This window comes from Salvia splendens, chromosome 14 (assembly GCF_004379255.2).
Source record: "Salvia splendens isolate huo1 chromosome 14, SspV2, whole genome shotgun sequence".
Lineage (NCBI taxonomy): Eukaryota > Viridiplantae > Streptophyta > Magnoliopsida > Lamiales > Lamiaceae > Salvia > Salvia splendens.
In genome coordinates, this window is record NC_056045.1 from 23,092,473 (window position 1) to 23,113,885 (window position 21,413).

The following is a 21,413-nucleotide window of genomic DNA, read 5'->3' on the forward strand; positions in this document are numbered from 1 at the left end:
ATCTCTTAACTAAGAGACGGAACCTGCAACGCTCCGTCTCTTAACCGTCTCTATACCGTCTCTTAATTACTATTCATTCAATTTAATTTATAATTTTTTTAAAACCCAATTCAATTTAAACAAACACACTTTATTAAAATTAAAACAAAATAAAAAAACACACAAAATAAAAAAACACACAAAATAAAAAAACACTGCCTCGGCCGATGCCCGGCCGGTTGTACACTGCCTCGGCCACCTTCACCGCCTCGCCCACTTCCACCGCCTCGCCCACTTCCACCGCCTCGGCCGATGCCCGGCGTGGGATCAACTGGAAAATCCTCCCGGATCTGGGATAATCCCTGCGAAAACCGCGGGACGTTGGGACGAACATATGCATCAAGGTCAAAATTGGGTGGTTGGTACCCCCCCGGCGTCGCCGAACCCTGCGTCCCCGGCATTGACGAACCTCCACCGCCCAATGTGTTGATCATGTTCTCCCAATCGCCGAACGAGTTGAGATCCCACCCGCCGGAGCCGGAGCCGGAGCCGCCATAGTTGCCCTCGCCGTCGCCGGACATCTTGAGTTGGGTTATGAAAATTTCAGTGAAAATTTGAGAGAAAATTTAGATGATAGGAAGAATAGATGTGTAGTTGTGTGTAAATGAGGATGAGTTTAGGAGTATTTATAGAGTAAAAAATTTAATAAAAAACAAAAAAATTATAAAAAAAACAAAAAAATGGTAATAATACCGTTACAATTTTTTTTAATTTAAATTCGATTTTTTTTTAAAAAAATATTTATTGCGTCAGCACGTGACGACGCCCACTCGCGGGCCGGCGAGTGGGCGTCACGCACGACGCCGGGCTGCGCCACGTCGCCTAGGCGCGTGGCGAGACAGCTCGTCTCGTGGCTCGCCGAGACGAGATGCGGGACGAGACGCGGGAAGAGACGGAGGCTGCAACGCGTCTCGCCGGGGTCTCGTCTCGCCGGGACGAGACGCGAGACGCCGGCGAGACCCGTTGTGGATGGTCTAAGCACATTACCAATAATGATAGTACGGAACCGCTCTTGACCGGTAGTATCCCAAATTTGTAGCTTCATTCTTTTGCCATCAAGCTCTACCATCCTTATCTTTAAATCAATCCTGCATGGGAAAAACACACAATAATAATTTAAAGAAATTTATAATTTGAGCTAAGAAACACAGACCACTGTCACTGATCAATTGGAGTTTTATGAGGTAATCATAATCAGCTCGAGCTCTGGGGTTGGAGCAGCCATTTGATTAGGTCATCCACTACGCTATCTTTATACCGTCCCTTAACTATAATTTGACCACTATTTGAGGGCCCCGCTGTCCTTTTTTCCTCCATCCCTTAACTAAGGGACAGAACCTGCAACGCTCCGTCCCTTAACCGTCCCTTATTCCGCGCTTAATTACTATTCATTCAATTTCATTTTTTTTCCAACCCAATTCAATTTAAACAAACACAATTCATTAAAATTAAAACAACATTACAACTTAAACTTAAAAAAAAAGAAAAAAAGACATAATTAAAATTCTAAAAAAATAAAAATGACATAATTTAATCTTCTCCGCCAAAGTTTTCCCAAATGTGCTCAATTAGATGTGTGTTTGTGTTTGAAATGAGTATGATTTAGGATTATTTATAGAGTAAAAAAAATTTAAAAAAGGAAAATAAAAAATTAACGGTAATATTACAGTTTGAAAATTAATTTTTTTAATTAAAATTCGAAATAAAAAAAAAAGAATTATTGCGTCATCCGTGAGGACGCCCACTCGCGGGCCAGCGAGTGGGCGTCACGCAAGCATCGGGCGCGCGACACGTCTCCCGGCCGCGTGGCGGGACGGCGCGTCCCGTGTCTCGCGTCTACAGGCTACGGGACGAGACGAGCGCGGGCTCGGGACGGGATGATCGTTGCAACGGGTCCCGCGGAGGACCCGTCCCTCCCGGAAGAAACGCGAGCCCGGCGCGGGACGCGTAGTCGATGGTCTTAGCTTCATGTTTTTTTCACTTTTATTTTTAACCAAATTTGTTCACTAATATAGATACAACTTTATTAGTAATTTTCTTGTATTATTGATTATTGATAAAGATTAAAAGCAGCTCACTATAGCACCAACAAAAACTCAACACGTGTTATTGGCCCCACAAAAGAGAAAGCAGTCAACTATCAGTCCAACAGAAAATCTACACGTGTTCTGGGCCCCACGTGCTCATCCAAAATGGTGAAAGGAGAAAAAGCGCATAAATTTGTCGTATTTTTATGCTCCATGTTTCAACGGCAAACAAGCCTAGCACGAGTCGAAAATAAAGCGGGAAGCAGAAGTTGAGTGGAAGCTTGCATTTACTCAGCTCCTCTTTGTCTCTCTCTAGGGTTTTTATCTCTCTAAAACTATTTCCTCGTGCATAAATAACTAACGCTTGCCTTCATTTTCACGCTGAGTATCATTCGTACTTCGCACGGAGATCTGAGCCTTTTCGTTCCATTGCAGGCACCTTTCTTCCCCTGTGCTCTCTGTCTCACCTCTGTTCGTCGTTTCAGGTAAAAATGCCTTCCGCCATATGACTCATTTGCAGATCCGTTTGTTTTTTACAGTGTTTTTGTATTATTCTTATTCATTTTGGTTTTTTATGTGCTTCAGTTGATTATACGGTTTTAAGCGTGTTCACTTGATTTGATTCGTGTATGTTGTTTGATCGTTCGGTATAGAGCGTCGATTGCTTGAGTTTTTAGGAGTAAATTTTATGCGAATAACTATGTCTATAATGCTCACGGTTCTCGCCGTTGTTTTTTTGGTCCGTGCTGCGTAAGATAAAACAGCACATACCTGTAAACCTTTTTGTTGATGGATATTATGCTCTGTGATCCCCAACTCTAATCATAAAAACGCCGGATATTCATATGCTTTCAGAAGCGTTAAGGAGAGCCACCATTCTTTTGTTGCGTGCGATCGACCTGTTTTGCCTTATTAAGAAACTGGTAGTACTATATTTTAGTTATGCTATAATCTGTATTGTCTTTTTATTTTCATTGTTTCAGTGTTCACGAGTTTGTGAATTGTCTCGCAGCATGTGTTAATAAAGCAAGTGTAGGATTGTTATGTATTAGCTTTTTGTGATTTATATATCGACAATAATGCTAAGATATTAACATATTCTGTTGTTTCACGTAAGGCTGTCTTGTCTATACGTCGGGAACATTTAATCATATACCTCATCCTCTAACTAGCATGAAGCTAGTTTGCATTCATGTTGTTCTGGCTTGTTTAGGATTTTATACCTTGTAAACTATATACAGTTAGTTATTGGATGAAGTGAGAATGTTTAAAGTCACAAAACCCTGTTGCACTGGTTGAAACATATCAGTGGCTCAGCTGCATTAATGGTCACATGTATATTTTGATTTATAAAACCCTGGATTCATGAAATCTTTTGATTCTGAGTGCACATAAAATTATTGTTTTTTTACCTATGTTAACCATAATGTTTGTCCCTGTATAGCCAAATATTCATAGCTTCATCTGTATTGGGGATTATGTGAGATAAGCTTATATCTGTTGATAGCCTGAATGCATCTTCCTGCAGTTATGGCACATCCTACAGAGCAGTCAGAAAAAATCCCTGCTGTCCAGAAGCCGCCTCTTAATGAAAGGATACTCTCTTCCATGACTAGAAAAAATGATGCTGCTCATCCTTGGCATGATCTTGAGATAGGCATGTGTCTTTTACATCGATCCTATCTAATTTATATCATATGACACAAAAAGCATGTAATGTTGTTGCGTACTTGTCAATGCAGGACCTGGAGCACCCAAGATCTTCAACTGTGTATGTATATTAGTATATACAGTTTTTTTGCACTTTCATATTCTAGTAACAATCTTGGACTAATTTGAGGTATCAGAATGAATACTACGTGTCAATCATTTTATTTTTCAACCAAGTATTGACATATTAATATCAAATGAATCATCCTAGAAACTTATATCTGTAACAACTATCGACCAGACGTAAAATGCTTAAAAGTCCTTTCAGTTATGCCTCTATTTATTGTTTCCATGTTTTGATGTACAAATTGTCCAGGCAACAATTCAGATGCTTACACTTAGCTTCAAAAAGCCAAGTTATCCTTACTTTTAGTGGCTGTTTCAACATATAGACACTAATTTCCCATCAGCACTTTCCACTTCTACTACTGGCATACTTCAGTTTTCCAGTAATCTAGATTAGTTTGGTTTCTTGTACCTAACTTCCCTGACATATACCTCTGGATTTTCAGCCTAAACTATCAATCCCAGATTTTTACACATTTGTGCTGTTTCCATATTGAATGAGTACCCGTCAAATGATCTCTTTGCTTATTTTCTAAAACTGAACAGGTATTTGATAGCATCTTCCGAAGTTCATCCTTCGCCTGCCTGCTAATTATTGTGTTGTTCCTTATAGCATGTTATTTCAATTAAACTGAAATTTGAATTACATTCATGGGATTCACCAGATTGAATACCCTGTTTTTATGGCTAAATGATTGGTTATCCTTTACTCCAACTTTCTTAATTTCTGCAGGTGGTCGAAATAAGTAAGGGCAGTAAAGTGAAATACGAGCTTGACAAGAAAACTGGTCTAATCAAGGTAAATACTAAACTGATGTGCAGAACAATTGTAATTGATACAAAATTATTTATTATGATTGCACATGCAGGTTGATCGAGTTCTTTACTCATCTGTTGTATACCCTCATAACTATGGCTTCATACCCCGCACACTCTGTGAAGACAGTGACCCAATGGATGTGTTGGTCATTATGCAGGTAAAATGCTTGTCTAGAAATTTTACCAAATATTTATAATACAACCAAACTAAAAAGTTCTAGCCTTATAATATGTGTTTTGGTATATTGAACTACGCTACATGATTCAGGAAATTAGCTATGAGACTATCCATACATGCATTGTTGCTTTTTACTGAATTTACTCTGAAATCTAAGGCTATTAGCATGCATTGTAAATATATTCAGGGATTTCTACTGCTTTTCTTCATTTTTGATCCTTGTCTGGGTGTTCTGCCAAGTTCATCAATTTAAGTGAGGCAATTGTTGATATTCACGGAACCATATATAATTGTCTGTTGAAACTCATAGAAGTCTGCTTGGGTGTAACCTATTTTGGATATTATATTTAAGAGTTCTCTATGCTTTGAAGACAATAATACTATCTTCACTATCGTTATCAGGAGCCAGTTCTTCCAGGATGCTTTCTAAGGGCTAAAGCTATCGGCCTCATGCCTATGATTGATCAGGTACCCTTCATTCAGCTTAAACCACCTCCGTCTTAAATAAATGGAGAAGAGAATAGCTGACTTATCTTGGGGAGAACAGGGTGAGAAAGATGACAAGATAATTGCTGTCTGTGCTGACGATCCTGAATACCGTGATTATACGGACATTAAAGAGCTTCCGCCCCATCGCTTGGCTGAAATCCGCCGTTTTTTTGAAGACTGTATCCTTAGTTGTAGATTTAATGAATGTCGGCTCTTTATTTTTGTTGCTCAACAAAAATGTTCCATTTTCACCCGTTTGGAATTTGAGAATTAACCGTGTATTTCACCTTAATAATAAAACAGACAAGAAAAATGAGAACAAGGATGTTGCTGTTGATGAATTTCTGCCAGCCACCAATGCTTATGACGCTATACAGCTCTCCATGTAAGTTACCCCTTCTTTATGGGAATAGCATTTCTCTGTATTCTGTTAGAACATAAGCTACCAACTATTTTTTTTTTCTTCCTATGCATAGACCAAAACAACAATGGTATTTCTCCAATGTAAACCTAAAGTTATAAGAGCAGTCATTCAGTACAAAATGAACTTGTGCTGGTTTGGGTGTGTAGTGATATTTATTGTAGTTGTAATTGGTGTGTGATATGAGGCATCCCTGTGGCTGATATTCCTTCCTCGTATTCATGTGGTTGGCTGAAGACGTGCATTTCCTTTTCTCTCATAATGTTTGAGCATATATTTGCTTTATTCCTGTGCAGGGACTTGTATGCAAACTATATTGTGGAGAGTCTGAGGCGCTAATCGGACAATCGATGTGGTTAGATATTTTCTGCACGGTTTGTTGACCTATGCGTAATATTCAAAAACTGATCCATATATAGTAGTATAGTACTTTGATGAAGACAAACTATCGTAATAGACCGACAGGTCTAAATCAAAGGTGATGGTGAAAACCAAATTTATACCTCCCCATGTAAAAAATTTACTGCAATGTTACTGCAGCTGTGCAGCAGATCTCAATTTTTCTTCGGTGCATTTAGGTGTTCATTTTTTGTTGTGCGTTCTTCCTTTTGTTAAGTCGTATCATTGTTAAATTTCGGTTGATTATTAGTTACCTTTCGCTGCATTCGTTGAAATGGTCATTACTTTGTCATTCTCAAAGCTTCATTACCCCACAAAATATGACTTCTTATTTTTCTTTATTTACAATCCAACCATGCATTGGCCAAAAGTTTCTCTATATCTACAAAGTTTATGTATCCATAATTAATTAGGGCAAAAATAACTTCTGTTTTAACTTAAATTATATCCAAAAAACAAGACATACCAAACATCAATAGTAGCATATTTATAATTGAGGATATGTTAATTATATTTTGTTCCTTAACTACTTGCTTGTACACTGAATATTTAGAACATTTTTTTATCCCATTCATTGTGTTGAACGCCAATGATCGTGAAAAAACGACAAGATATTTCATTCAATTCTAACAAGGAACAAACTAACGAGATGGTAGCTTTCCTTCCTACATAACCAACAACAATTAAAAATTACATACAAAGAACAAAAACGATGGCATTCAAGCCCATCCTTGGGAACAGCATCGCCAGCATCAAGCCTTCTTGGGAGACTTGGTCCCCTTCGATGGAGATTTAGGTGACTTCTCCGCAGCCTTCTCAGACTTCTTAGGTAGAAGAACTGGATTGATGTTTGGTAGAACTCCACCATGAGCAATGGTAACTCCGGCAAGAAGCTTTCCGAGCTCCTCATCGTTCCTCACAGCTAGCAACACATGCCGCAGAATAATCCTGTTTTTCTTGTTGTCCCTAGCAGCATTGCCCGCCAATTCCAACACCTGCACACATTCCATAATTTTGCTATTGATGTATTAACAAATTTACAAAAGCTACACATTTACCAAATTCTCATCATCCATCATATATGCACACACACGCGCCTCTTTTACGCATACAATCAAAATTCAATCCAAATCGTTATAGCTTGGAACCATTTCGTGATACTACCAGTGGTGGATCTAATTTTGTTGGCAAACGAGCTGTCTCGAATTGACAATCTTCTGTTTTTTCCGTGGATTGGATCTCGTTTTGGAGATACTTTTAATCAAGGTATTTTCTGAATGAGGATTTTGTTATGCTTTTTTATTCTTAGGAATTAACCATTTGTCGCGCATCTCTGAGATTTTAGTTAGTTTATATTCGATTTTCAATCGACATATTTGGTGAAATTGTGTTGCCATCACAATGTAGTTCCAAATCTTCAGAGTTTGATAGTATGTTTTAGATCCAGTTCATCCACAAACTTTTGGGAGTGCTAATAGCTATAAATTTTGAATGTAGCACCTAGTAAAGTAAGCCTTGGGGTAATATGTGGATTATTATTATAAATTGATTGAACTAAGTGAATTATTATAAATTGATTTTACTCAGTGTTATTCTGCTAGTTTGTAGAGCTAATATGTGGATTGAATGAATACCATATACTTCGTACTGTTAATACTTTCATCTTCAAATTTCGGAGGCTGTTAGCTTAATGTTTCCTGAACATTGTCTCCTATGCACTCATTTGCAATCAATCAACTTTGAATTCTGCCTTTTTTGCAGTTCTTCTATTCAGCCTGAGTTGTGGATGGAAGGTTCCGTTCCTAGTGATACGCTGGCTTATCAAGACTTGAGGAGCAGCAGTGAGTCTGTGACGACTCCCAATATCCAAACCCAATACAGTTCAGGAGATCTTTCTATGAATGATCTGAAAATGTGTTTGAATGAGTTTGTAAGTGTTGAAGAAGTTGGAGTATCAAGTGGTGGCTTATTGGATGGAAACAATAGCAAATGTGATTTAGTGATGGAAGATGATTGCAAGGACTCAGCTGAATCCGGTGACAATCTACCTGATTCCACATCATCTGCTGTAAGTTATTTTTCAACCTCTTTGCAATACTTATCAGTTTTTGTAACTTCTCAAATATATCATGTGATTGAATTGAATTATGTTCTACCAAGTTCACATTGTATGCTGAATTTTGTCAGGCTATTTATTGTAGTCTACCAAAAGCTGTTTAATTGTGCATTAGAGCAATTACCAGTGCTGTAAATCCAATGCATTCACTAGTTCTTCCATTTGATTTCTGACTCCTGGAAGCAATTGACGTATTCAAAGAAATTTCCATAAACTTTTATTTCACGTGCTCATGTTAATTCACGAGGTTTTACTTTGATGTTTTGGATCCTTTTCCTTATCCCCATTTTCTGGGAGAATAATATGTTTTTCTGTGACTTTCTTGACACTCTTTGTGCATGGTGCAGGCAAGCATAGTAGTTCTTATCTTTCTTTTTTGAGTTATTGAATGTTCTTGCTTACCTTATATCTTCGAGAGGCAGTAGAAAAAGCACTGGATTCTAAATAATTCAGCCAAGGCGTGTGTTTATATAAATATTGAAGGCTTATTCTTGGAAATATATTGTTAACAGTTATGTTTCTCTCTTCTTTTGATGTTACCCTTTAACAGACTCGTTATAAGCTTGCATCTGCCGTGAAAGGTAGCCGTGAAAAGCAGGGTATACCGCTTATGAAGCAGTATAAACACATGATGGCAGTGGCAGGAAATCTGGAAAGAACAAGCAGAAAGGTGGTGGGAAATCCTCGCGAGGGGGCAAAGGCAAAGGCAAAGGCAAGAAGCAAGCTCGGAAGAATGGTGGCACCACCACCGAATTCAAGCCAGTACATGATGACAGTTTGGCTAGCTTCTCTGAGCCTGAGGCAGGCACCATCGATTTCAACGTTATCAACACAGATCCATTATGTGGAAGCAGCTTTCTCAAGGAATCAGCCCAGAATTTGCACTTCCCCGTTGCGGAGGCCACATGATGATGTGCATTGATAGGGTTGCCTTGCATGTTTTCTCTCTTCCAGGAGTTAGGAATTTTGAGAAAGGGCATATCACCTAACATGGAATTAGGTACAACTCTTTTACTAGGAATTTTGTGTGTGAAGTATTTCGAATTTATGTAGATATATTTCAATCATAATCTCGCGTATTCATTTTTTGTGCCGAATCTAGGCTGTTCTACTAAAGCCGACGACACATTATAAAGGTTCTGTGTTCTTGCAAACGTTGTTATCTGCAACCATTTAGCCTAATCCAAGCATCCACTTTTTCAATATTTAATTAATTTATATCTCATCCACATCATATTCCACATTATTAATATTCATTCAACCCAACCACAACATTTTTTATGATTTATCAATGACCATCCAACCATATCATTATATATATTTATTTTTTATACTATTATTTTTCAGATATAATAATTATTATTACATGAAATATCTATTATTACATAATAAAATTGATTAAAGAAAACATAACTAATGACAAACTCAATATTGTAAAATCAAACAAATAAAAAAACGTAAATTATAATAATTGAAATAGGAAATTGAAAATACATAATTGGTGCTCAAAACATAAGATGAAAATTAAGCATTCAGTTGCGATTGCCGAATTTTGTCTTGGCTTGAATGTTGGTTTTAAAATGAACTTTGAAATTGACCAGAATTTGGAAAATCCTCAAAGTCGGGGAAATAATCTTAGGAAGGATTAAAATTTTGAGAAGAATAGAAATTTGGGGAACCGGAGAATATATTATTCTCATCATCCTCCATAGTTAGCAACAAATGAAACTAAAAAATATAAAATTGTATGAAAGAAGAAAATTATAGGAAAATAAAAGATGATATTTTTTTGTATGTAAAACTATATTAATAATTGTAGTCTCCTATTTATAGAGCATGAAAAATTATAAATTTTACTATAACTTTTATAGTTTATTAATTTAATTTATTAGAGATATATAAATATTTTAAACATGGTACCTCAAGATACCGATAAACATGGTCTAAAGTTCAAATCTGTATCGTACATTAAAAGTTTTATGATGGAGTATCATAAACTTATGACATACAAAATAGATTGAATTGTATCATTAGTGGCTAACCTTTAGGGCGTGTTCGCTGATCCATAATTGGGCTCAAATCTTGTTCATTTCGTCAATTTCCCAGCATTCGGTGTTCACTAGTAATAACTGCACGACCCTCGAAAAAAACAGGGCCCACACTGAGACTTTCTCCTCTATTAGAGCATCCACAATAGCGCCTAGCGCACCGCCTAGCCGAGCGCCGGCGCTAGGCGGTGCGCTAGGCGAACTATTGCAGCCGCCTAGCCGATTTCGCGGAAAAAAACCGCCTAGCGCTCGGCGGTTCCGCGGCGCTAGGCGGTGCGCTAGGCGATCCGCTAGGCGCTATTGCAACGTCCGGATCGCCTAGCGTACCGCCTAGCGCGAATTTTTAATTTTTTTTATTCCGAAACACTATATATACGCGACTTGCCTGTCATTTTCATTCGCACCACTTGTATTAACGAGTACTCTCTCTATCTAAATTTCTGTACAAGATCAACAACGGTAAATGGATCTCAACAACGAGCCTACTTCAGGGAGTAGCGGATCTCAAACTCCCCCGATCCTCGTGGGAGGTGGATGGAGTCAGATGCACCCGAGTCAGATGCACCCGAGTCAGATGCACCCATACTACAACATGTACCCGTGGCAGCAGATGATGCTCGGGATACCAGCGCGGAGGAGTCCGCCGGGGGCGTTTCCGGCGATGTCGGGGTGGGCACCCAGTGTCCAGATGCCGGGGTGGGCACCCGGAATGCAGATGATGCCCGGCGGGGTACCGGCGACACAGGGGACGCCGGGGGACGTCTATCGCCCCAGTGTTGATTTTTCGACTGGTTCGTCGCACACATCGACGCCAACGGAGGCTGCGCCTCCGGCCCAGTTTGACACTTTCTCCTTCGATGACTTGGGGACAGATCTTTCCGGTATTCCGGATGCTCCCGTTCAAATGGGGGTGCAGGGCAGGGTTGGGGCGCCCCAAAGAAGAAAGGCAAGGGGAAAAGGGTCGGCGAGTCCTCGCAGCCGGGTGAGGACGACAACGCGGTACGGAGGAGGTGGACGGACGCGGAGAACGTCGCGCTGTCCAAGGCGTGGGTGAGTGTTTGCGACGATCCTCTCGTTTCGAACAACCAGAGGATCGTCAACTTGTGGGGCAAGATAGCAGCAGCCTGCCAGAGGTTTTGCCCGGAGGGGAGGCCACGCAATGGGGAAGATTGCCGGAAGGCGTGGGACCGAATCAGGGTTGCGGTCTCCCGATTTTTGGGCTTGTACACCAACGCCCTCCGCATGATGAGCAGTGGGCAAACTGAGGACGACTGCAGGAGGATAGCGGAGAAAGCCTTCCCCCTGAAGGGGGTGTACAAGGACTTCACCTACTTGAATTGCTATCTTGTGCTGAACGACTCTGAGAAGTTCCGAGTAGGTGTCGACTCTGGCTGGCCGAAGAAGCAACGGCTGAACTATTCCGGTGATTTCAGCGGCAGTAGCGGTGGTTCCCACGAGGTCCAGTCGGCATCCCCCCTTGGCCAATCCACAGCGGATCTCAAATTCTTCGCACGTCAACAAACGCGCGCTCAGATGGTCAAGACGATGGCCGAATGGCGGGCGGCGGTGGACCCCGTGGAGAAGAGTTTGCTTCAAACATTGCTCCTGAGCATGCAGGAGGATTTGGAGGCGGCACGGAGGGAAGCTGGCGGGAGTAGAGGCGACGACGACGGAGGCGGAGGCGATGGTGGCGACAGCGACGGAGGAGACGACGACGGCGACGAGGAGTGAATTATTGTACTTTTTTTTAATTATTGTACTTTTTTTTAATTATTGTAATATTTTTAAATTATTGTACTTTTTAAATTTTTAATAGTATTATTAATGTTTCCCGTATATGTCTCGTAAATTAAATTCCGTATATTGTGTGATTGTTAATTATGTCATTTTATATAATTGTTATTAGTGATGTGACTATTGATGTGGCTGGGCTATTTATGATGTGGCTATGCTATGGCTGGGCTATTTATGATGTGGCAAGAGGATTTTTAGTGCTGATGATGTGGCAGTGGCTAGGCTATGGCTGGGCTATTGCTGGGCTATTCATATTGGGGATGGCCTAATTCACGGTGCGGAGTCAATATTTGAATTATGGTCCGCTGCAGTGTTCCAGAATTGAGATCAAAATTACTGGTTTACCCCTAAAAAATTCGAATTCCCCCCAACCCCTCACGTCGTTGTCATTTCTTCTTCTCAGTCTTTGTCTTCTTTCTCACTCTAACACCCACTTCCATCCATACTAGGGCATAGAGAGAGTGGCGAAGCGTGAAAAAAGCACCTACAACCTCATCTCCGACGCACCCAGGTTATTCAATCGGGTGATTCATTGCTTGAATACGTGTTTTTGCCTTCGATCTGATCTCAAATTTCTTTTTTCTAGTTGAATCTTGTTTTATCTGTGACTAGTATTCTCCGACCAGTTTCGACAGCACCCGTCGTCGTCGGAAGCACTTCGGGAGGACTATCGGTAAAAGGTAAGCCGATTATGGCGATGTCGGGTTTTGGTGTGTTGAGACTGTGAATGTATGTGAATATTGTTGTGTATTTTTTGTTCAAATAGATGGGAAACGTCGGTATATCCTACCAACGGATCTTCTTGATGTTAGAGGATTTGGTGCATCTGCTTCGCGTTGAAACCACAACCCTAGTCCATAGTTATTTGTCCTGTAAGACCCGCCGTAGGAGATGCGCTATTCTAGAGAACGCTTGGCGCTATAGTGTTATTAAAAAAATGCCTATGCAAGTCAAGCATCTAGATCGGCTGGTAAAGGTCACCGACTATGATTGCATTGCTAATCTAAGGATGGACCGGAATACATTGGCCGTCTTTGCCATGTTTTGTCAAGCCATTGCGGTTTGACAACAGGGAAGTATGTTGGTGGGGAAGAACAAGTGGCGATGTTTGTCTCTGTGTTGGCACATCATCACAAAAATCGCGTTGTGAAGTTCCAGTTCTGGAGGTCAGCATCCACTGTGTCGCATTATGTCAATAAAGTATTGGCCGTTGTACTGAGTGTATACGGGGTATTGTTGTCCAAACCGGATCCGGTAGCGGCCGATTGTGGGGACTACCATTGGAAGTGGTTCAAGCTAGGTTCTGTGCTTGGTACCATCGGGCATTGTCGGTCTGTGGGTTTTTATTATTGTCCATGTCCCAACTAAGAATTGTTTAACTTGATGTGCTAGGGCTGTCTAGGGGCACCTAACGGTACACATATAAACGTGTTGATTAGCAGTACGGACAAGCCACGGCACCGAACACGTAAGGGACAGATTGCAACCAATACATTGGCGGTTTGCGATAGGAATATGCAGTTTGTGTTTGTATTTCCTGGTTGGGAGGGTTCGTCCGGTGATTCCCGGGTGTTACGTGATGCACTATTTATTAGCACTAAAAATATCTGCAAGCATACATGGTAGATCTAGTATAGCTAAAGGTCAGTACCGGATATCGAACACAGGGAATAAGATTGCAACTGACTACCATATACCAAGCGTCATATACTATCTAGAGACACGTGATTTTTGGGTTGATTAATTAAACTAGACTGAAAGAAATAAACAAAAAAAATGAAAACATAAAAAGAAATAATACAAAGCAGGCTTAAGAATGTAGAATTTTAGGATCCAAAAACATAATCGACTTCCTTGAATTACGGTCTCCAGAGCTATTAAGTCGATCACAATTATAGATTAAACCCCCTCCCGAGGTGAGAAACCTGTAGATTAGGTGATAGGATTGAAGTCCCCTTTTAACCCTTAAACCCCTAACTCCTAAAAGCATATAAGATCAAAGACCTCACTCAAAACCTCAACTCTCCCGAGTTCTATTGAATTAAGGTGTGAATTATCCCTTTTTCCAAGTCAATTATTTCGTCTCCCGAGTACTCTAATCAACTCTAACATGTATTCAAGAGGTAGCTAATCAATTGAACATAGAAAGCACCAGATAAATCAAATAACTGCAAGAGCTAATAAGGAAAATCAATCGAATATCTATACCAAAAATTCTACAAAAGATGTTCTACTCATAGACAAGTAAAAACTACAATTAAAGTACGAGACATGAAAGAAATTGATAAAACCCAAGGTTGAATCTTCAATCTTCAGTCTTCTCTTGCCTGGATCTGCAGAGCTCCGCTCCAATGGAAGATGGATGAATTATGTGTGTATTATGGAATGGAAAGAGGTGTAGAGATGGAGAAAGATTGGAGGCTCTAAGATAAAGATTATGAATTAGGTTCAGAGGTATTTATAGGCTGGAAAAAGGTTTATTTTTGATAAATTTCGTGCCCTACAAGAAATAGGAGAGATTTGGCTTCACAATATAATAATTTCTTTTCTTCCGTGAATTTCCGCCTAATTTCTGCCAGATTTTGACTGCACTGCGCGATGTTTGTAAAATGGCCATAACTTTCTCCACAGAACTCCGATTTAGATGTTTAAGGTATCCACGCGAAGGTCTTTTGAAGACGAAGAGACTGGTATCTAGTAGGAACTGATTGGACTTCAAAATCGCTTCCAGAATGGGATCGAACAGAGGCTGCTGCACTTTGGCCTTTTTTCACCTTTTTCTATCTTTTTCTATCATTTATCAACAAACACGTCAAAAATACCAAATGTATAACATATGCAATTTAAGAACATAATTTGCATGATTGACATTTAAAACAAGTCAAATCTAGTCCTTAAAAACATGCAAAATCTGTGTTTGTCATTACGCGATGCCGTAACACAAGAAGAAGGGTTAAAGGTCCCCCAGGGTTGGTAACTACATCCTTCATTACCAACGATTCCAAAAATTGGCTGTTGTCCCGTACATATGTTAACTAAACAATGTAATCCTCGCAGGATTTCATTACCTATGTGACAATGGGTACGCAAATAGTAATGGGTTTTTGTCGTCGTACAAGGGTGTACGTTATCACTTGAAAGAGTGGGGTCCGGGTAACGCCGCTCCTCAGAACCCAAAAGAGCTATTTAACATGCGCCACACCAAAGCTAGGAATGTCATCGAGCGTGCGTTTGCTGTGTTGAAGATTCGGTGGGGCATCCTTCGTGTGCTTCTTACTATCCGATCAAAACTCAGATACATTTAATAATGGCGTGTTTCCTCCTGCATAATTTTATAAGACGAGAAATGCCTAACGACCCTGTCAAAGCCCAACTTGATATGAACGTTGACTACAACTTAAACCATGGCGACGCTAACAGGGCGGAGTTTGTTGACCATGTAGAACCCTCAACTGAGTGGACAACGTTTAGGGATGATTTGGCGAATGTTATGTGGGAACAATTTGACCGTGCTTGATGTTAGGATTAACTAGTTTAGTCATTGTTGTCGATTATGTAAAATCGATATTCTGTTTTATGCTTACCGGACATAAGACATTCGCGCGGTATTTGGTAATTCACGTTTTCGTCAATTACTGTTTGCAGTTTGTCATTCAAAGAACCACAATGACTCTTGGAGGGTATACACCGATATGTAGGTGTGGCCATGTAGGTGCGGCCACAGCAAGATGCGATTGTGTCGTGCGGGTGAAACAACCAAGTATCCGAGAAGGTACTACTACAAATGCCCGGTTAAAGGGGATCACCCCAGATCTTTCCAGTGGTATGACGAGCAAAGTAGAGTCGAAGAACATCTCAAACCTGGAGTACCACCTATTATTGTTAGCCCTTTGCATTATCAACATAGACCACATGATGATACCACTAATCAAGGCTGATGCGATCAATGTTTTACTCGTGGAAATGCAACTCATACCGTCCCTGCAACGGTGCAACTTGGTTTCATGTCTCTGGTGTTAGTTCTCCTTGGATTTATCATTGGAAAGTTAGTTTGAGTAAGCCGCATGAGGCCTGCACAATTTGTATTTTATAACAACACAATGACTATGTAATGAACCAACTGCGAAACTCATAATATTGAAATGCATCGGGGTCTTCTTTATATCAAGAAACATAACGACGGTTCAGTGAACTAAACACACAATCCATATGTGAAACATACCATTAAACGACAACTAAACATAGTACACATTACCTACTCCAAACAAACCCGAAAATAACGTTGACACCATAATACATAACAACTGCAGACCCTTACCAAATGAACCGACTACGTAAACACACCAAATTATGCAATGCACTTAAGCTTTCTCAACCCACACATAGAAGGTGACCTCAAGAGGATTAACAAGTGTGAAATGAAGACGATCCCCGACCACTAGCCCATTGTCATGCCTGAACTGCTTCCACCCATTCTTGACCCAAATTTTGGAGTCCTTGTGCATGAGTGACAATATCCACGTATTCTCGGTCGTGAGAAAGTACACGGGCGCTTGCAGTGCCCCCATTAGGATATGTCGTCGCCAAAAACCGAACGGTATCTCGAACGTGCGTGTGAAGTGGAAAGTCGTGATCGCGACATCAAACGTAGGCCGACCATCCAAGTCCAGAGCATCGTTATCGTCCTCATAGCTCGAATCATCAGTAGAATCCATGTCACAATCAGATGGCTCGTAACCGTCAGTGGTGTCGACGTCGTCGACGAGATATTCCTCATCCGGAACGTCCCCAATATCTAGACACGTTTGACGTTTTTTAAATGAAGTGAAAAATGTAATTCATCGGGTTTAGGAATCACCTTCACTGTCGGTTAACGGAGGAACGCCGGTGCGCACGTCGTATCTCTTGACGTGGAAAATGCCAACATCGGCTAGGGTGGATGTGAGAAAGTCACCGTGCTTCAATAGATTATCGTGAACAAACTCCGGCCAACCGTCACGGAAGCGCGATCCAGACCCTAGCCTAAAGAGTTGTAATGTCCACCCAATACCGTTTGGCCTTACTAATCTACACTCCAGTGGAAGTCTTGGGCTATACAACGCGTCAAAATCAGCCGGTATCCGCTAAGCGATAAATAAATTGCGACGTTAAATTAACGACATAAACAACAAACAACAAAACGTAACAATAACCTACCAATTCCACCATGTTGTTCAAGCGGGAGAAAACCTTAAGAAAGGACGTACGACGTAGGTATGGGAGGCCCCCGTTTGGCATCGGTTGCATTCCGGCTCGGGCCATTGTAAAGTGTAGACTTGAATGACTTACAACACATATGTGCATGTAATGTTATATAGTGACAAAACTGAATCACCTCGAGTATGACGAAAGGCTATTTGGCGTGGTCAACGAAGCCAAGATTAATTGCAAGCAACCATTTCTCTTCTTTTCATGTTGTTTGGTCAATCATACTTGTCAATCGAACTATTTACCCTTATTTATTTACCCACTTGTGAAATGTTGTAGCCACCACACCTTCATCCCACACTTGTCTCCCAACAACACGACCTAAGGATAATGGATCCGATCATGCCGCGCTCGCAATACGTCTATCTGTACTCCGATGGGTGGGAACCGGAAGACGACCACCGACTACTGCAGTTCATGATCCAAGAGAAGAATAGAGCGGCACGTTTGGGCCCGCGGGAAACATTCGGTGCGCCGTTCATCACGCACGCACATGATCTGCTGGCCGATGACTTCTCGTTGCTGCAAGACCCGGATGAAATTGAAGAGCGCATCGCGTTCTTTCGAAAAAGGTACGACACATTTAGATTTGTGAAAACTTCAAGGGGGCAGTTTGGCTCTCGGGCGAGGAGTACGTCAAGGCGAAGGATGTCGTTTGGACTCAAATGATGCAGGTAAGTACCGTAATTTTGTTTATACATAGGTGTTCGACTATACAATGTTTAACCGAGTATGGCCACGATCCGCAGGTAAACGAGTTCACCATTGCCTACTAACTCCAAGACGAGCAAGAATACTACAATTTAGAGCGTGTGTTTGCACCTCCCGATGCGCCTGCCGAGGACGACATGGGCGAGGTGGTAGGTCCATCAAGCCCACAAGAATGAAGCCATGTGATGCATGTTGACGCCCAACACTAAATTAGGGTTTACTTGATGTTTTGTGAACGACTTGTGTTATGTTTTGATGTGCTTGTGTTTAAGAGATTATGCTTTAGTATTGTGTTTGCAGTGGTTGTGCTTAAGTTACTTTGGGTTTTGTTAAAACAATGGGTGTAGCATGGTTTTTTGAATGAATTATGGTGTTTTAGTGTTGGTTTAATTTGTGAAGCTTACGTTCCATTACGTGCAATATGGTCATCCATATTATTACTACAAAGCTGGAACACAACACCATCCGAAAAAGTAATGCGAATTAGATCAAGCGCACCACAACGAACGATGTACTCGAAAATGGCAACAACTCCGGGCACAGCTCGAAGTTGATACAACAAACAAATTTGCATTAATACACACCTAAATGAGTAGTCATTAATCACAAGTACTTTTGCTTCCCAATGCAAATTGTATGCAAGTGTATGCATCCAATGTTGGATGACCTTGGGGGTAGTGTACAAATAGTCGAGACATATAAGATGTCATGTAAGCATTGTGAGTTAAGTAGAATTGAAAAACCGTGTTCGGCTAGATACCCAATGCTGATTTAGACAATCTTCCTCAAAACCCTATTATTGGAAAGATTGATGTGTAGTGTAGTAATTGTGGTGTTCGAATCCTTTATTCAATGAAGATTTGCATATCTAAAAAAGGTGGGGAGAGGAGGGAAAAAAGGCGTGTGTTGACTATAGAGTGCTAGAGTACACCATGTGATGATGGTTTTGGGTGATTAGAGGTCATTCTTAAAGTAAATGCTAATCTCTTTCGGTATGCATATATACATTTACATTCGTTGAGTCAATATTCATTCATATACCATCCAAAGCATGCTTCCATACACCCCAATCACCCCATTCATAACTGTCCTCAACATTCCATTGCAATCTCACTACCTATACAACGGGTTCTGTACGTCCAACGTTGATGTCGTACTTATCAAAAGATTTCCAACATACTTCATGTCATGTGCATCCCGAGAGATCCACGATCGGTGTGGTCTGGCGATCACCGAAGCAGCAATATCCATTCGCGTGCGACTTCTAGCACTGCGACGTCAAACGTTCGACGATATCATGCATGCCGCGGACACCGTGTGGGTAATGCTCATGGAGGTGCAACACTATCAATCCTAAAAACCAATGTCGTATTTTATGGTATTCATTTGTGTTACGATTAGTTGTTGAACCTCTAACCAAAACTTTTTGTTGCATTGTAGAATAACCCAAAATAATGGGGATGTCAACAGCTTTTCGAGTTTTGGGTTTGAATGCGTAGTAAGGGCAGGGTGATGTGTTCATCAGTAGGTACATTTGGGTTTTGGTTGCTTGCTAGCTTGCTAGTGGTTGTTGGATATTTAAGCTTTGTGTCGTAGTTGTGTTGGTCCGAATATTGGGTCGTCCGTAGTAAGTCTTCCGTAGTAGGTACAACAAGTTGGTGTTCATGGTATTTTGTCTTATGTTAAAACCTAACGAAGTGTTATTGAAGGGATTTGTGTGCATTTAAAACCTAACGAAGTGTTATTGAAGGGATTTGTGTGCATTTAAAATGGTCAAGTGTACAAAATCGAAAGTCGGTCGTACATTTTAACCTTGCACACTCACTGAGTATGCGATTTCAATTACCAAAATTAGGAAATGTGCATTGTTACATAATACAAACAGAAACATGACTAGGTTGTTCAACAAAAACAACCCCTACTAGACACGATATTACACAGACATGAACCAAGCATAGTAAAACACAAGTACGACAAGCAATATATAAGCGTTGTGTGCTGATTCCTAAGTAACTCATTCCTCCTCTAAAAGCGACAGAAGATAACCAAGCTTAGCGGGTCTCAGCATTCCAATAAAAACCTCAAGCCGTTGCGTTTTATCACCCCGAATGTTGCATAGGCGATATTTCTGAGCTATCGTAATCCCCTCCACATCGCCCAACTTGTCGAACACCGCTTGGCGGGCCTGCCCAAGATCAAAGTCGTACCCAATTCTTGACGATATGACTTCCAACCTTGAGTTAGTTGCATGATGTAACTTGGCCAGAAAATCCATAAGCAAGACGTCTGGATGAACGGCTTTACGCTTCTCTCAGCCGGATTTGGTTGTCGTAGTCTGTTTCTCGGTATTCCCATAGATCATCTGATCAGCATTTGGTTCCTCTTCTGGAACTGTAGTGTCATGCACCGGGACGGCGACATATGGCACTTGAGAGTCACTTTAGTCACACTCGCTTGCACCACCCCTAGAATCGCGAAGCCGAGCAGCTGCTACCGATATATTTTCCGCTCCCGCACTTGTAGCTCGGTCCTTCCCGAAAATGCATTTCAAAGTGTCCCAAAGAGTCCATGACTAGTGACACATGAATTTCACTTTTGGGTCAACCTGTCACACACAAAAAATCTATTGTAACACAATGTCATCAACAAAAATATATTTCACAGTTGTAGTCGACATGGAGTTCACCTTAACAACATGCTCCCACTGATCGTCATCTATATCAATCTTGTAATCACCGTTAGAGCTAAACCCAACTCCAGTCCGATCCAAAATATTGCGCAGGCTTGTAAAGCTTGTTTTCTACTAAGTGATTTTGGAAACGATGTGAGGCGTACCTTTGATGTCGGAAGTCGGAAATTCTTGACGGATGGAGTCCTCACACTTTTGTAGATAACCTAGAAACCGTTATCTGATTTTCATCCCAAAGCCACCAGTTCAACCAACGTCGCGGCCAAAATCTCTTTCTCTCTTTGAGACCACAGACGACGAGTTCGATCACCCTTCTTAAATTTACGAATGGGTTTCGTAGTGACACCTGCGGAATATGCTCATACGCCTTTTGGTAAAATAAAATTGTATGCAAACACAAATACACAAAACAACTACACGTACCAGATGATCCGCCACCTGCAGAGGGTGCGGTACCCAACCCGACAGACGCATTTGACGCCATCGACATGCACAGTACGCCGACAAACGCACGAACGTAAATGAAGAAGGGAGAATCTAACAAGCAAACCACTTGAGAGGGTAGTAATTCTTACGCCGGAGATCCTCCCGTCGAACTTCTAATTTCCACGGTATAGACTGCAAGAGGTGTCGAAGATTCACTGTTAACATGGCTGTAGT

General features: G+C 41.0%; 3 protein-coding genes across 7 annotated transcripts; 2 read left to right on the forward strand and 1 right to left on the reverse strand.

The window, feature by feature from the left end:
* Positions 1 to 2,277: 2,277 nt before the first annotated feature.
* On the forward strand, positions 2,278 to 6,322 carry LOC121766147 (soluble inorganic pyrophosphatase 4-like). Of its 5 annotated transcripts, none has more exons than XM_042162496.1 (10): positions 2,278 to 2,383; positions 2,502 to 2,551; positions 3,574 to 3,723; positions 3,809 to 3,837; positions 4,576 to 4,641; positions 4,712 to 4,819; positions 5,242 to 5,307; positions 5,387 to 5,507; positions 5,632 to 5,713; positions 6,046 to 6,322. In XM_042162496.1, the coding sequence occupies exons 3-10, from the start codon at positions 3,579 to 3,581 to the stop codon at positions 6,086 to 6,088; spliced, it is 660 nt and encodes a 219-aa protein (XP_042018430.1). In that variant the 5' UTR covers positions 2,278 to 2,383; positions 2,502 to 2,551; positions 3,574 to 3,578; the 3' UTR covers positions 6,089 to 6,322. The 5 variants fall into 5 exon arrangements, with proteins under 5 accessions (XP_042018430.1, XP_042018432.1, XP_042018433.1 ...); XM_042162498.1 differs by having other exon boundaries at positions 3,595 to 3,723; XM_042162499.1 differs by lacking the exon at positions 2,278 to 2,383 and adding an exon at positions 2,922 to 2,989 and having other exon boundaries at positions 2,390 to 2,551; positions 3,595 to 3,723.
* Positions 6,323 to 7,179: 857 nt separating this feature from the next.
* On the forward strand, positions 7,180 to 9,397 carry LOC121764006. The gene is made up of 3 exons (XM_042160100.1): positions 7,180 to 7,414; positions 7,910 to 8,216; positions 8,815 to 9,397. Exons 2-3 carry the CDS (start codon positions 7,935 to 7,937, stop codon positions 9,184 to 9,186), a joined length of 654 nt encoding a protein of 217 aa, XP_042016034.1. The 5' UTR covers positions 7,180 to 7,414; positions 7,910 to 7,934; the 3' UTR covers positions 9,187 to 9,397.
* A 7,070-nt stretch (positions 9,398 to 16,467) lies between these two features.
* Positions 16,468 to 17,407, reverse strand: LOC121764366 (B3 domain-containing protein REM20-like). The gene is made up of 3 exons (XM_042160402.1): positions 17,303 to 17,407; positions 16,965 to 17,229; positions 16,468 to 16,901 (listed from the first exon to the last, which is right to left on the reverse strand). Exons 1-3 carry the CDS (start codon positions 17,405 to 17,407, stop codon positions 16,468 to 16,470), a joined length of 804 nt encoding a protein of 267 aa, XP_042016336.1.
* Positions 17,408 to 21,413: the final 4,006 nt, after the last annotated feature.

Coding starts and splice junctions, on each gene's coding strand:
- LOC121764366 (XM_042160402.1), bottom strand. CDS start 17,407: ATGGCCCGAGCCGGAATGCAACCGATGCCAAACGGGGGCCTCCCATAC. Junction 17,230..17,302: donor TGAACAACATGGTGGAATTG/GTAGGTTATTGT, acceptor TTTATCGCTTAG/CGGATACCGGCTGATTTTGA. Junction 16,902..16,964: donor TCCGTTAACCGACAGTGAAG/GTGATTCCTAAA, acceptor AAACGTGTCTAG/ATATTGGGGACGTTCCGGAT.
- LOC121764006 (XM_042160100.1), top strand. CDS start 7,935: ATGGAAGGTTCCGTTCCTAGTGATACGCTGGCTTATCAAGACTTGAGG. Junction 8,217..8,814: donor CTGATTCCACATCATCTGCT/GTAAGTTATTTT, acceptor ACCCTTTAACAG/ACTCGTTATAAGCTTGCATC.
- LOC121766147 (XM_042162496.1), top strand. CDS start 3,579: ATGCATCTTCCTGCAGTTATGGCACATCCTACAGAGCAGTCAGAAAAA. Junction 3,838..4,575: donor CACCCAAGATCTTCAACTGT/GTATGTATATTA, acceptor TAATTTCTGCAG/GTGGTCGAAATAAGTAAGGG. Junction 4,820..5,241: donor ATGTGTTGGTCATTATGCAG/GTAAAATGCTTG, acceptor TATCGTTATCAG/GAGCCAGTTCTTCCAGGATG.